At 43.3% G+C, this 13,531-nt stretch overlaps 1 protein-coding gene across 2 annotated transcripts in view; it reads right to left on the bottom strand.

The window, feature by feature from the left end:
- Window positions 1-13,531, bottom strand: part of LAMB4 (laminin subunit beta 4) — a 99,969-nt gene that overhangs the window by 58,754 nt on the left and 27,684 nt on the right. For both annotated transcript variants that reach the window (XM_038562687.1, XM_038562688.1), the window contains 4 exons: window positions 9,331-9,510; window positions 6,639-6,748; window positions 4,355-4,434; window positions 3,610-3,760 (listed from right to left, as the gene is read on the bottom strand). In XM_038562687.1, coding sequence (XP_038418615.1) covers window positions 3,610-3,760; window positions 4,355-4,434; window positions 6,639-6,748; window positions 9,331-9,510 — 521 coding nt within the window. The remainder of the gene's footprint in view (window positions 1-3,609; window positions 3,761-4,354; window positions 4,435-6,638; window positions 6,749-9,330; window positions 9,511-13,531) is intronic.

Raw genomic sequence — 13,531 nt, 5'->3', positions numbered from 1 at the left:
AGGGCTCTCGGGACAGGCTACGCTGGATTATGCCTATTTTTCCTCCTCTTTTTATTCTCCCCCTCACCAATGGAGTTCATTGTGTAACACAAAATTAGAGACTATTTTATTAATTTTATACAGAAAGTATATAATGGAATTAGCTTTATACTATACTGTATTAAATTCTATACTATGTTAAACTCAATCAATATTCACATTTATGACCACAAATCATTTCAATGAGAAAAATAAACCAGACTGCCTACAAATCACCTAGGGATCTTGTTAACATGCAGACATGATTTAATAGGTCTGGGATGGGGCCTGAGATTCTCCAAGTCCGGTGAACTCACCGGCGATGCCAATCTTGTTGGTTGATAGATAACATTTTGAGTAGTAAGGATGCTGCCGTAGACTGAATGTTTGTGTCCCTGCAAAATCCATAAAGCCTAATTCCCAAGGTGATGGTATTTAAAGGTGAGGTCTTTGCGAGGTGACTGGGTCGTGAGGACACATTCTCATGAATGGGGTAGTGCCCTTATGAAAGGAACCCCAGGTTTCAAGCCAGGGCCCATTGCCCACCAGCTGGGTGACTTTGGGCAAGTTGCGTAACCTCTTTAACATTTCCCTCATCTGGAAATTAAAGATGATAATATTTAGGTTGTTTGGAAAGTTAAACAAGATAATAATGCACGTAAAGTGCAAAGCCACAAGGCACTCACTAAGTGGAAGTTTGCGGGGTTTTTAAAAAAATTATTTTTAAGTAAACTCTACTCTCAACCCCAAGATCAAGAGAGTCATGTGCTCTACTGACTGAGCCAACCAGGTGCCTCTGGAAGTTTTACTGATACCAACAGCAACAGCATAGGAAGCACACAATACATGTTTGTTAATGAATGTACAAATAATTAAACAGTCTCTAATTTAAATCCTTTCTACTACAACTAAGGCCTGGGTTTCCAGTGGAGAGGAAGTTATTCATTTTTTAAACACTTAACATCAATCCCACCTTTTCATTTTTTAAACACTTAACATCAATCCCACCTTGAATTTGTTTTCCTTTGTTATACATATTACTTTTTAATTCTTTAGGCAATTTTCGGGGCCCTCTAAGCCCATTCAACAGCCTTGATTTTTTTTCTTAAAGCCACGGACAGACACTACTCTTTGGAGCTGTATCAGCACATGATATGATCCTACTTAATTGCTTGTCAGCACCCTGCCTGTGGTGTACAGGGAATAAATGCTAAGTATCGGCCCATCTACTCTAGATAATTACATCTGTTTTGTGTTTTCTTACACAAAACGATGGGAACTGTGGCATTTACAGTTATATAGGAAAGACACCACTGTGTGTCCTCTCTCCTGTCCCTCTATGCCGACAGCACTTCTGGCACCAATGTGTGTGTTTATTTCCACACCCATCAAATCTCTGACATCAGCTGGATGGGATGTCTTATAATTTAGTTCAGTCTGATGCCATCTCCCTGGACTTAGCGTCAGATATCACAGGTAAAGGGCTCAGTCCCACCAGCCTACCTGCCCCCCACTTCAGATGCCAGGAGAAAGTCCAGGCTGTTACCAGTACTTCTGACCAAACAGCTATAAACTAGGATTCCCGTGACCCCCTCCTTGGGCTTGAGATTTTCTAGAGTCACTGACAGAACTTAGGGAAACACGCTTGGTGGTTTATACAATAAAGGATCCTATAAAGGATACACGTAAACAGCCAGATGAAGAGATACTTAGGGCAAGGACTGGACTAGGAGGGTCCTGGATGCAGGAGCTTCTGGCCTCTGGAGTTGGTGTGTATTACCCTCCTGGCTCATGGATGTGCTCACCAACCTGGATGCTCTCTGAACACCACACTTTGGAGATTTTTCCAGGGGCTTTATCACATAGACATGATCAATCATTAACTCAATCTCTAGTCCCTCTCCCCTTCCCAAACAATGGGGGAGGGGGTAGGTCTGAAAATTCTAAGCTTCTAATTATGGCTGGGTCTTTCTGGTGACCAGCCCCCATCCAAAAGCCCACTGAGAGTCACTTGATTAGAACAAAAGATATTCCTATCACCCAGGAAATTCCAAAGGGTTTAGGAGCTCTGTGTCAGGAGCCAGGGTCAAAGACCAAATATTAGAACAAAAGATGTTCCAAGTGTTCTTATCACCTAGAAAATTACACAGGTTTCAGGAGCTCTGTACCAGGAACCAGGGGGGTAGGGACCCATATATATTTTCTATTATTTTACAATAGTTATAGCCTAACTATAAATACCAATATTACTTTCCCAAAGCTTTTTTTTTAAAAGATTTATTTATATATTTATTCATGATAGAGAGAGAGAGAGAGAGAAAGAGAGAGAGAGAGGCAGAGACACAGGAGGAGGGAGAAGCAGGCTCCATGCCGGGAGCCCAATGTGGGACTCGATCCCGGGACTCCAGGATCACGCCCTGGGCCAAAGGCAGGTGCTAAACTGCTGAGCCACCCAGGGATCCCCCCAAAGCTTTTTTTTTTCAGTCAACATCATGAAGACAAAATTAAAAACCATGAAGAAAGCAGACATAGACTTTTTCATTGTGATTCCACCCACCACGGTTGTAAATCTAAGTAGGGAGAGCGAAAACCTCCTGCCCCTGCCCTAATTCTAGTGAGTAGAAGAGAACATTCCAAGCCTCCTAAGGGGGATTTTCATCCCTCCCACCAACAGTGTCCAGATAAAGAAGAGATCTCAGGAAATGACTTAGTTGCTGGAACCTGGATGAGTTCCCCTGTTTTCTATCCAAATCTCATCTTCAGAACCAACTTTTACATGTGTTCTCTCCTTGAAGCCTCTCACCTCACATCACCTTTCCCCCCATCACATGCCTGCCTGTGGCTGGAGTCACGTGCCTGAGAATGTCACAGGAGTCTAACTTGTATTTTCTCTAATCATTCCACATGTGTGTGTCTGCTCCTTTAGCAAGACTTCTAGAAAAATATTTTTAGGGAAAAGATCCCACAGGACTGTGACTTGTAGGAAATGAAGTAGCGCGCCAAGTGACATTTGCAATCACACACTCCAGCGAATGTCACTGCCTTCAGTGAGAACTGTTAATCTGACATCAGGAGGCCAGAGAACACAGTGTAGGCTTCTGTTATGTACCTTCTTTATTCATTCATTAGCAGAGGTCTGTGAAGTTCGTACGTACTATGGGTCAGGAACTGTGGTAGGTGCTGGGGCGACAATGGTGCATGGGGTACACATTTATCCTTCCGTCTCATGGAACGTCTCATGACTCTTTATAGAGTCATGGGTAAGGCAGACAAGTAGATGCTCAATAAACCCATGGTATCTGATAGACACATTGAAAGAGCAAAAAGGAAATCGCGGTTTAATCCAATTCACACTCATGTGCCGGGCTCTGTGCTAGAATTGGAATACAAAGGTTAAATAAGATGCAGCCTCTGCCCTCAAGAATTTCTATAATCTTCAGTTCTGTGATAAATTAAACTCTACTCTGATCTGCATATGTGGGCAAGACCATCCTTTTTGGGTACCTTACCCATGATCTCAAGGGTGTGTTATATGTATGTACTGACACTCCATCAAATCAAATCTGTGAGGACACTAAATGAAATACGAACCAAAGGTGCAAGTCCTTGCAGTGGGGTGGCTTCCTCTGCCTCGTAGAGATAGAAATTCAAAGGAGCAAAGAAGTAGCCCGGGGCTGGTTTGGTGCAACTGCGGCCAGTGATGTGTGGGCGGCATTCACATTGCCCATCCTTGGGTGAGCACCTGGGGAGACACAAATCCATCATGCACCAACACAGGGGTGAGGGGCAAGTATCAAATGGAGGCATGGGGGTGCTGTGCTAAATGCTTTCTGAGTTTGGACACACTCTTTGAATCCATCAGTCATTGTCTTGAGGAGGATATTGGGAGGCCATGGGCTCTATGTGTCTGGTCTTGAAAAGCAATTCCAGATCCATAAAACCCAAGGAGCCACTTCTCTTCTCTCTGTTCTAAAAACTGCAAAAAGAAGTGGGGAACCTCCTTTGAGAGGGGGGCAAAAAGTTGGTGTTTTAGGTAGGTCAAGTCACAGGAGGCACCCAGGTCAAGTCACAGGAGGCACCCCTCCCCCCTCCCCCCTCATCGGTTAACCAGGCAATAGAACTGTTTCTCTCTTCCTTGGGAATATCTCAAGTAAAATAAATCATTTGGGCTGTGGTTAATGTCTCAAGAACATCTCTTTTTAGCATTCTTTGCTTGTCATGGAATAAGGTCCATCACCAATGACTATGAGCCTATCAGAATAAAAATGTGCTTTGCTTAGGAAAAGTGAGTCAAGACTATAGTCACAGAACTTTGTCATTCCTTTTACTGACTTACACGTTGGAATAAGCACCTCCAATGTCACAGTCACAGGGGGAACAGCCATGGAGGTGATCTTCCATTCTCCAGTGCCCAACCTACAAAGAGAAAATGCTCAGCCGATTCCAGCTGTGAAGAGATTTGCTCCTCTGAAGGGAAATATTAAAAACCAGTACAGTTCAGCTGACTCATGTCCAACGGCCACACTGCCTGGACAATCACTGACCAGCCTTTCTTGCCTGTGCACTTGGTAATGATCTTTGAGGACACGTATCTCCCACTCCTGGCACTTGAAATGAGGGGGACAGGCATGTTGTCTGCAGATGATCCCAAGCTCAGATGCGGTAGAGACGACTCGGTCCTCTGACAGCACCAATTTCGCCTCCCATTAAGTTACTTAGGGCCAGTCTGGGGAGACGGTCTTCAACTAGCTGATTTGCAACTGCTTTTGTAAAAACCAGTAGGTTCCCCTACCACAAAATCCCTAGGGATTTTTTACTTTCACAACCCTAAAATGTTTTGGGGTAACAAAAAAAATCAATCAAGTGGCATTTGAGATCTTAGTTGAATATCACAATTTAGTTGGCTCGCTTGTTTATAAACAAGTTGTTTTGCTATAACAAACTCTGCGTGAGAGAGTCAACTTTGTTCGAGACTTTTTCATCATTGCAACATCTTGACCTTCATTCAATATAAGCAGCTGGTGAGATCCAAACAACTAGTTCTTAAATGTGATAACATTTACTATAAAATGCTAAAAAAAAAAAAAAAAATCCTTCCCCCTCAGATCTCAAGTTAACATGTTCAGACAAAATTAACGTCACAAGAGGCATGACACTCTCATTTGAAACGAGTTTGTGAAGAATCCATATATCTTTCTGTTGTCGTTGTTATCTTGGTAAAAGTTGATGCCTGATTTTACCCAAAAAGATGTATTTTAAACATTCGAAGTTGACATAACGTGTCACAAAACGCAGCAAAGAATTTCTGATATTTTCCCCAAAACTAAACTGCAGTCTGGGTCCAAACGATGGGCCACGAAGGGCCTCGCTCAGGATGTGGTTGTGAAAACTCCCTGTGGCATGGGGGGCTCTGTGCAGGCCCCGGGCGCCCCTGACACAAGGCCAAGCGGGGCACCTGGCGGGTACGTGGGATCGGCCACAGGGGACAAGCCCCCACAGGGTGGCCCCTGCTCAGTTATTTTCCTCTTGCAAACACAATTGAGTTAACAGCACAGTGGCCAGAAAAGAGCCAACGAACAAAGTCAGCCTGAGTCTAGGGCATGTCTGACACCATCTGCTGTGGAGTCTGCGTTTGACCCTGTGAACCAGCCCCGCAGCCCCTGCTCCCCCACGGCCACGGAGCTGGGCCTGGCTTCCCCCCAACACTTCTAGGTCCGCTGCCCTGCCTCAGAGGCCTCCCCCTCCGTATGTACTTCCTGCCTTTCTTCCCCCACCTCCTGGGCCCCATCCTCATATGTTTTCAGTAAAATGACTTAAAAGATTAGCACAAAAGCTATGTTGTAACAGGCATATGTTTCTTATTTATCGGCTACATTTCTTCCGACACATCAAGGTCACTGTTCTTTTATTAGGTTAAGCTTTTTATTTTTATTTGTGTGTGTGTGTGTGTGTGTGTGTCTAAAATGTCAGGGTGGGCTGCCAAGATTGAAGAACAAAGGGAAGAGCTGGATTTGAACTCCCTCACTGCATGACACATTTCTTATGGTGTAAAAAAGCTTGTGTTTGACTAATTTTAGACATCCACGCTCCTATGTTGAGCGGGGTGTGTGAAAAATCCAGGCTTTTATTTCCCATGGGAATCAACAACACATTTAAACCTGCGGCTTGGTTTGGGTGGGGTTTTTTGAATGAGCCTGTCCAAGGTAATTTTCGGCAAGGAGTCGCAGGGGTGAGATAAAGGGACTGCAGGCCAAGGACAGAAGAAAAGGCTCCATGATCTGGCGGGCTGAGAAAGGGGAGCAGATAGACCTTCAAAGTCTACTGCCTGGCATTTCGGGAGGACAGTGCATGAAACCTCTGACATTGGTGCCCGAGTCAGTTCAGTCCAAGTTGGTACAAAAAAGCTGGTGTGCTGGTAAATGTCAACAACCGGCTCTCTGCCGAAGGGTGGGGGCTGGTGAGTGGCTTTTGCTGATTTCTGGCATGGAAACAACCTCTAGCAGGGAGGATGGAAATACCCAGGGACAAGGAGAGCCATCCACGAGACCGAGTCCCCCCTGAGCAGTGGCAGGAGGACCCCGAGCAACCTCACCAAAGGGAACTCCTCAGCACATACATACAGCGCATTCTTCACAGCGTGGCCCGGTGGCAAAGGGCTGGCACAAGCACTGGCCTGTATCCACGTCGCAGGCCGGGAGCGGCGCACTCCCGGAGGGGTGGCAGTTGCAGGCTGAAAACACAGCAAATGCAATTATTCCCATTTTTCTTTACCCCCCTCTTGTCCCTAATGGCTCACACTGAGCCAAACACGTGGCCACAAGGACACAGAGTAGCCGGGCCTGGCACACGGTTACTGCGGTGCACACAACCCCGCACAGGACAGCCAGGCCCAGATGCTTCCAGAGCCCCCGCGGTTCTGCTGGATGGCAACTGGGAGGAGACGACTTAGAAGGTGTGCAAGCTGGGGTGGCTGGCACGGTCATCCTGAGTGATGCCCGAGGGTGGGGGGTCAGCCGGCTGGACGCAGGGCAAGGGTTTCTGAGTGTCGCGGTGGTCATTGCTGGCTCCTTTTGGGGCAGATGCAGCTATCCTCCCCTCTCTTTTCTTAGCACCTTGTTCCTTTTTCCCATTTTCTCCCTCCTCTTCCTCTGCCACCCATAGGCATCTCTGAGTCCTGCCTGTGTTGTGAGGCTAAGGAATTGGCTACCAGAGCAAGCTATACATTTCCCTTGCAGGAAAAAACCCCCTGTTCATGGAACCCACCCGAATGTCCATCAAACGATGCACGGATAAATAATATGTGGGGAGTATCCACACAATGGACTATTGTTAAGCCATAAAAAGGAATCAGGGACTGACACACTCTATGACATGGGTGATCCCTGAGAACATGTCGCTACGTGAAAGGAGCCAGTCACAAAGGATCACATATTAGATGATTTCATTTGTATGAAATGTCCACAACGGGCAAAGTCTAGAAGGACAGACAGGAGAGTCGGGCTTGCCCAGGCCGGGGTGGAGAAAAGGGCACGTAGGGAGGCGGTAGCTAAAGGCAATGGGGCTCCTTTTCTTTTCATGGTAAAATACATTTGACATAAAATTTACCATTTTACATACAGCTACACTATTGTGCAACCAACCTCCAGGACTCTTCGTCTTGCAAAACCGAAACTCTGTGCCCACCAAACACCGTCTCTACCCCTTCCTCCCTCTCCCAAGCCCTTGGCAACCACTACTTTCTGTTTCCATAGACCTAACTGCTCTAGGAACCTCATGTAAGTGGACTCCTACAGCGGTTGTCCTTGTGTGACTGGCTTATTTCACTGAGCCACCCTCTTCAAAGCTCATCCATGGTGTTGCCCGTATCACAACTTCCTTCTTGAGGCTGAATAGTATTCTCCGGTGTGTATGTGCCACATTTTGTGTGCCCATTCATCCATGATGGACACTTGGATCGCTTCTGCTTTTTGGCTACTGTGAATAATGCTGTTATGAACATGAGTGTACAGATCTGTCTTCAACACTGTTTTCAATCTTTTGGGTATATAGACAGAAATAGGGTGCAGGGTTTCTTTTTTGGGATAATAGAAATATTCTAAAATTGATTATAGTGATGGTTACACAACTCTGAATAAAGACATCACTGAGTTGTATTTCAAAGGGCAAATTATATGGCATGTGAACTATATCTCCCTGAAGCTGTTACAAAAGAAAAAAACTCCAAAAAACAATTATTTGGCCTATTCTTGGAGGGCATCAGGTTAGTACTGAACCAGGGGCAGCACCTGGGTGTGATGAAAAGTGTGATGGGAATTGGCTTGACTATATAATTTATTAGCCTGGAATTTAATGTTGCCGTTAAACTCCAGAAGAAGGTAGGATTCTGCATGCTGTTCTCTAAGCATGCAAATAATCTACAGTTCCTTATCTGGGCAAAAATATAGAGCATGATGCTGTGACCAAAGGGAAATTATTTACTCAGGATTCCTTGAGGAATCTGCAGCTCTCTGAGACCCCAGGCAGCTCTAAATTTCTGTGATCCTGGAGCCAAGGGTCTTCCCATTTGGCCCCAGAAAACTCCTAGACTCTTTCTATTTCCCCATAACCTCTCCCTTGGCTTTTTAGTGTTTTGTGTTTTTTTGTCTTCTCTTTGCCAGGGATTGTAGGACCAATTCCAAGAGGGGTATGGGAAGAAAGGGGAAAAATAATTTTTAAAAAAGGGAAAAGAAACCACTACTTGAAGACTGCTTATGAAGTCATAAATCTATGCATAAATGCATAATGTAAATTTAACGAATTTGTGTGAGAAAGTCCAAGTCAGAGACCATTTTTCTAAAGGTTTTGCAACTTAGCATTTAATTTCTTGGCCTTTCCCCAGGTTTGCTCCAGCAGGGAAATGTGAGCGCCCCCTGCTGGTACCATATAATAGTCTCGGCTGCCCTCCAGGAGAAAAATCTCCACTAAAGTACTAAAATTTGCAGTAAGTTTTTTTGTTTTGTTTTGTTTTGTTTGTTCTTACCTTTTAAACTCTTCTTATTTATTTTTATTGGTTTTTTTTTTTTTTTTACATTTTAAAATTTAGATTCAATTCGCCAACATATAGTATAACACCCAGTGCTCATCCCATCAAGTACCCTCCTCAGTGCTGGTCAGAGGGAGGGTTTTTTTTTTTTTTTTTTTTGCATCACTTTAGAAAACCCAGAGGCTGGCAATACTCTTGGGTATTTCCCATACGACCGAATTTTAGGGCCAACAGAGACAGCCTCAAGCCTTAAACCTCATCCAGGCTGGCCCACCGCCACGCTGACTTACGCTGACAACCCATGGGGTCAGTGGCACTCAGTGTGTGGTGGTTGGGCTTGCACTGGTCACACTTGGCTCCTTCCACGTTCTCCTTGCACAAGCACTGGCCGGCCACAGCCCCCAAAGCAGGATCAGAGTGGCTCACACACATGCCACCCGATAAGGTCCCGTCTGGGTCACATTCACAAGCTGGGGACACAGACATGCATTAGTTAATTCCAAATTATGGGAGACCAGAGATATAAACATAGCATTTTACTCACGCTGTAACTATTTTATTTTGTTTAAATAACTAAATACGTTTAAATAAACTAAACCTTTAAACAGCTAGACCAGTGGGCTAGGGCTGTTCAGAAATGTCTCCCAGATCTCGGGCTTTGGGAAATGTTGAACAATTTCATTATATATAGATTGTTTTTGAAAACTGGATGTGAAGAATACACTGATTAAGTTAGGGGGTGATGAAAATGTTTCAGAGTTATATAGAGATGCTGACCCCACAACTTTGGGCTAATAAATTGCTGTTCATTGTCAAATGGTTAATTTTATGTTATGTCAATTTCACCTCAATAAAAGAGAGACTGAAAAAAAGGAAACGAGACTCCAAAGGTGAGAATGAGGTCTGGAGGCAAGTGTGGGATGCTGTACTGAAATACACAAAAGCATCAAACACAGATTTTATATTATATATTATATATTTTATATTTTAAATATACATTCTATATATAAATATATTATATATTATATAAAATATATAAATATATTATAGAAGAAAGCAATATAAAAAGCAATATATATTTATATATATTTATATATAAATATATAAGGAAGCAATATATAAATATATTTTATATAATATATAATATATAAAAATAAAAATATATATAAAAATATATATTACATATTACATGTATAAATATATTTTTTATATTTTATATATAATATATAAATATATATTATATATATAAATATGTACATATCATCAAGGGTCATGAGAGAAAAAACATTACATAATATGTTTACTAAATCTCTGAAGTCTGGTTAAGAAAGTAAGTTTGCCCTTTCCCATCACAGAAAAGTAAGGATAAATGCTATTGTTCTCTTTAATTTATCCTGGAAGGAGTGTTTACAAGAAAGATAGGGGGAGAATAGCAAGAAAAATTTATATCCCCATTTTGTTTTTGGAAATCTGCTGGCAGGGCCAAAGCTTGGGTGAAGAGATCCTGCAAAATGAGACAAATGGTCTCCTGTAGCAAAAGAGCAACAAAAGTGCCCCCCACCCCGACCCCCTTTGTTCAGTACAAACTAAAGGAAAGATAGGATAGGAGATGGAAGAGGGTGCTGACGGCATGGATAATTCAGAGGGGAGAAATCATAGCAGGCAGAGCTCGATGTGAGTATAAGAAAGAGCCCTCGGACGGTGAAAGCTGCCCAGTGAGGCAGTGACCCCCTCATTTTTGAGGGGTCGTGTCCAGGAGGGGCTGGGCCAGCAGTCCATGTGGCTTGGGTAGAGAGGACAAGTCTGTTGGTACCAAGGTCTCTCATATCCTTGTGTTCCCAAGGGATGCCACTCCTAAGGAACTCAATAAAGATTTAAAAAATGGATATCCTGATTCTCAGAAATAATAATGTTCACATTTACACATGATTACTTTGGATGAATAAAAACAAACCCCTCCCATCTAAAGCCATGTTGGGTATGTTTATATTACAACCATTTAGGTTAGTGAGTTTGGTGGGAAAAAACCTAGCTGTTTGAAGTATTGAAGCAAATGTGTGGTTGTTTGACAGAACCTTTCAATTTTCAATTGTTATTGGAGCGTGACTGGTAATAAAATCTTATTATGGGGCAGCCCAGGTGGCTCAGCAGTTTAGTGCCACCTTCAGCCCAGGGCGTGATCCTGGAGACCTCAGGATCGAGTCCCACGTCAGGCTCCCTGCAGGGCCTGTGTCTCTGCCTCTCTCTCTGTGTCTTTTATGAATAAATAAATAAAATCTTTAAAAAAAATCTTATTATGGAAAAATAGCATTCGGTTCTGCTTAGTTTGGGAAAACCAGAATTTTATTTTAATTAAATGCATTTGCTTCTAGAAAGGAAGGAATAAACTGAATTCATTTCAGAAGGAGCCAAAAGGAAAAAGGTCAGCTTTGTTCAGGAGACACTCCAGAGGGTCAGCACTGAGCTCCAGGATTTAATGCAATCATATTGGACAGAAGTATCCTTTGGGGAAGGGCTGTGGGTGAATAGCTGGTAACTTTATGCAGGGATAACCCTGCGCTATGGCCCTGAGAGGCTAGAAGTCCAACACAATTTCTTGGCGTCACACAGCTCCAGCAAACTCCCATTACCAGGGGTTGAATCTCCCAAACCTTTGTGTTTTTTCTGTATCACATTTGACTGTGTTTTAATCACAGAAGACTTAAAATCAGTCAACTCTTATGCCTGGAATCTGATTATGTAAATATTTAGGCTCAAACATAGACAATTTAGAGGTTTTTTTTTTGAATAGGAGACTAGTCAGTCTTAATAAATGCCATTTGTACACACATAGTCCCACACACATAAATGCGTGTTTAGGGAAACCGGGTAAGCTCAGGAAAGTTGTTTTTACAAGCTCCTTATTTGCCCTTCCTTTAAAAAAAAAATCCTCCCTGTTTATAAAGAACAACCTCTTGATTTCATCATATCTGAGTACTAATTTTCTTAGTTCCCTTCAGAAACATCATCAAGTTAATACTAAGTGATTTTTTAAAGGATTTTATTTATATGAGAGACAGAAAGAGCGAGAACAAGCAAAGGAGAGAGCACAAGTAGGGGGAGCAGGGGAAGCAGACTTCCTGCTGACCTAGGAGCCTGACATGGGGCTCCATCCCAGGACCCTGGGATCATGACCTGAGCCCGAGGCAGACACTTAAATTACGGAGCCCCCCAGGCGCCCCAATACTAAGTGGTTTTTAAGGAACAAGACTTTAGTTAATGCGAAAATCTGGCTTAGTCACTTCCAGTCTCTTTCCAGATTCCTAGATTATCTGTCTTAAAACATTATATTTTCCTCTGATTCCACCTAAGAGAGCAATTTCTTCTTGTATAAAAGCATAGGGTTTAAAGCATTCATAAAAGACGTGGGTGCACACGTGTGTGTGTGTGTGTGTGTGTGTGTGTGTATGGCGGTAGGGCATGGATTATAGGTTCTGGTAAAAAAATGTAGGACATTTAGGACACTGATTTAAAGAAATATTTGTTTTAAGAATTCAGTTCTGGGCAGCCCCGGTGGTGCAGTGGTTTGGCGCTGCCTGCAGCCTGGGGTGTGAGCCGGGAGACCCGGGATCGAGTCCCACATCGGGCTCCCTGCATGGAGCCTGCTTCTCCCTCTGCCTGTGTCTCTGCCTCTCTCTCTCTCTGTGTCTACGAATAAATAAATAAAATCTTAAAAAAAAAGAATTCAGTTCATTCAGTTCTCTGTTATCAATTTTAAACAGGTCATGTAAGGTAAAATGTTATGCACCTACTAAGTAATCTGAACCTACTAAGTAATCTGAACCAAAACTTCATTTATGCTTTTTCTACACTGTGAGGATTTAAAGTGTGAAATCTAGGAGGTTGTGCATATTCAGGTGGCTATGAATTAGCTCTGTATATGACTTCATTTCATGTATTATGATTATATGAAGTTTGAAGTAGTTTTAAAGCAAACCCCTCCCCACTAAATAACAATATATTGATGATATAGCTCGAGAGGCAGGATTTCTGTGTCTCGGGAGAGACAACCTTCCATGGGTCCCGGGCATCCAAACTTTTTTTTGCCGAGTGTGCCAACTATTTCTCAAGCCTGTGTTTTCAGCAAGCTACCTCGAAGGAGGAGATAACATCTTCCCCTTGCAATAAAAGCAATGACTCTTTCAAGGCCAGTGTTCCTTGGCTGTGACATAAACTCATCAGGTGTGCAGGATCCACCTGGCATCCTTGGAATTGCCCCATGGAACTCAGGACTTAGGGACACGGGAACACACACCAGTACAAACACTGTGCTGCCTGCGGTGTCACGAGTAATGATGTCCCTTGTCTTTAACTCGGGACTTTCAGGTCTTCTGCTCACATCCAACAAGCTACTTGTCAGTCTGGAAGTCGAGTAAGATCTCAAGCCCAGGAACTGGCCCTTGGCATTGGAAGTCCAGTTGGAGTATTTATCTACTCCAGGAGTCGACAGCA

Source organism: Canis lupus, chromosome 18, assembly GCF_011100685.1.
Source record: "Canis lupus familiaris isolate Mischka breed German Shepherd chromosome 18, alternate assembly UU_Cfam_GSD_1.0, whole genome shotgun sequence".
Lineage (NCBI taxonomy): Eukaryota > Metazoa > Chordata > Mammalia > Carnivora > Canidae > Canis > Canis lupus.
The sequence above is the reverse complement of the archived record's forward strand: the minus strand, read 5'-3'. Positions and strand labels throughout refer to the sequence as shown.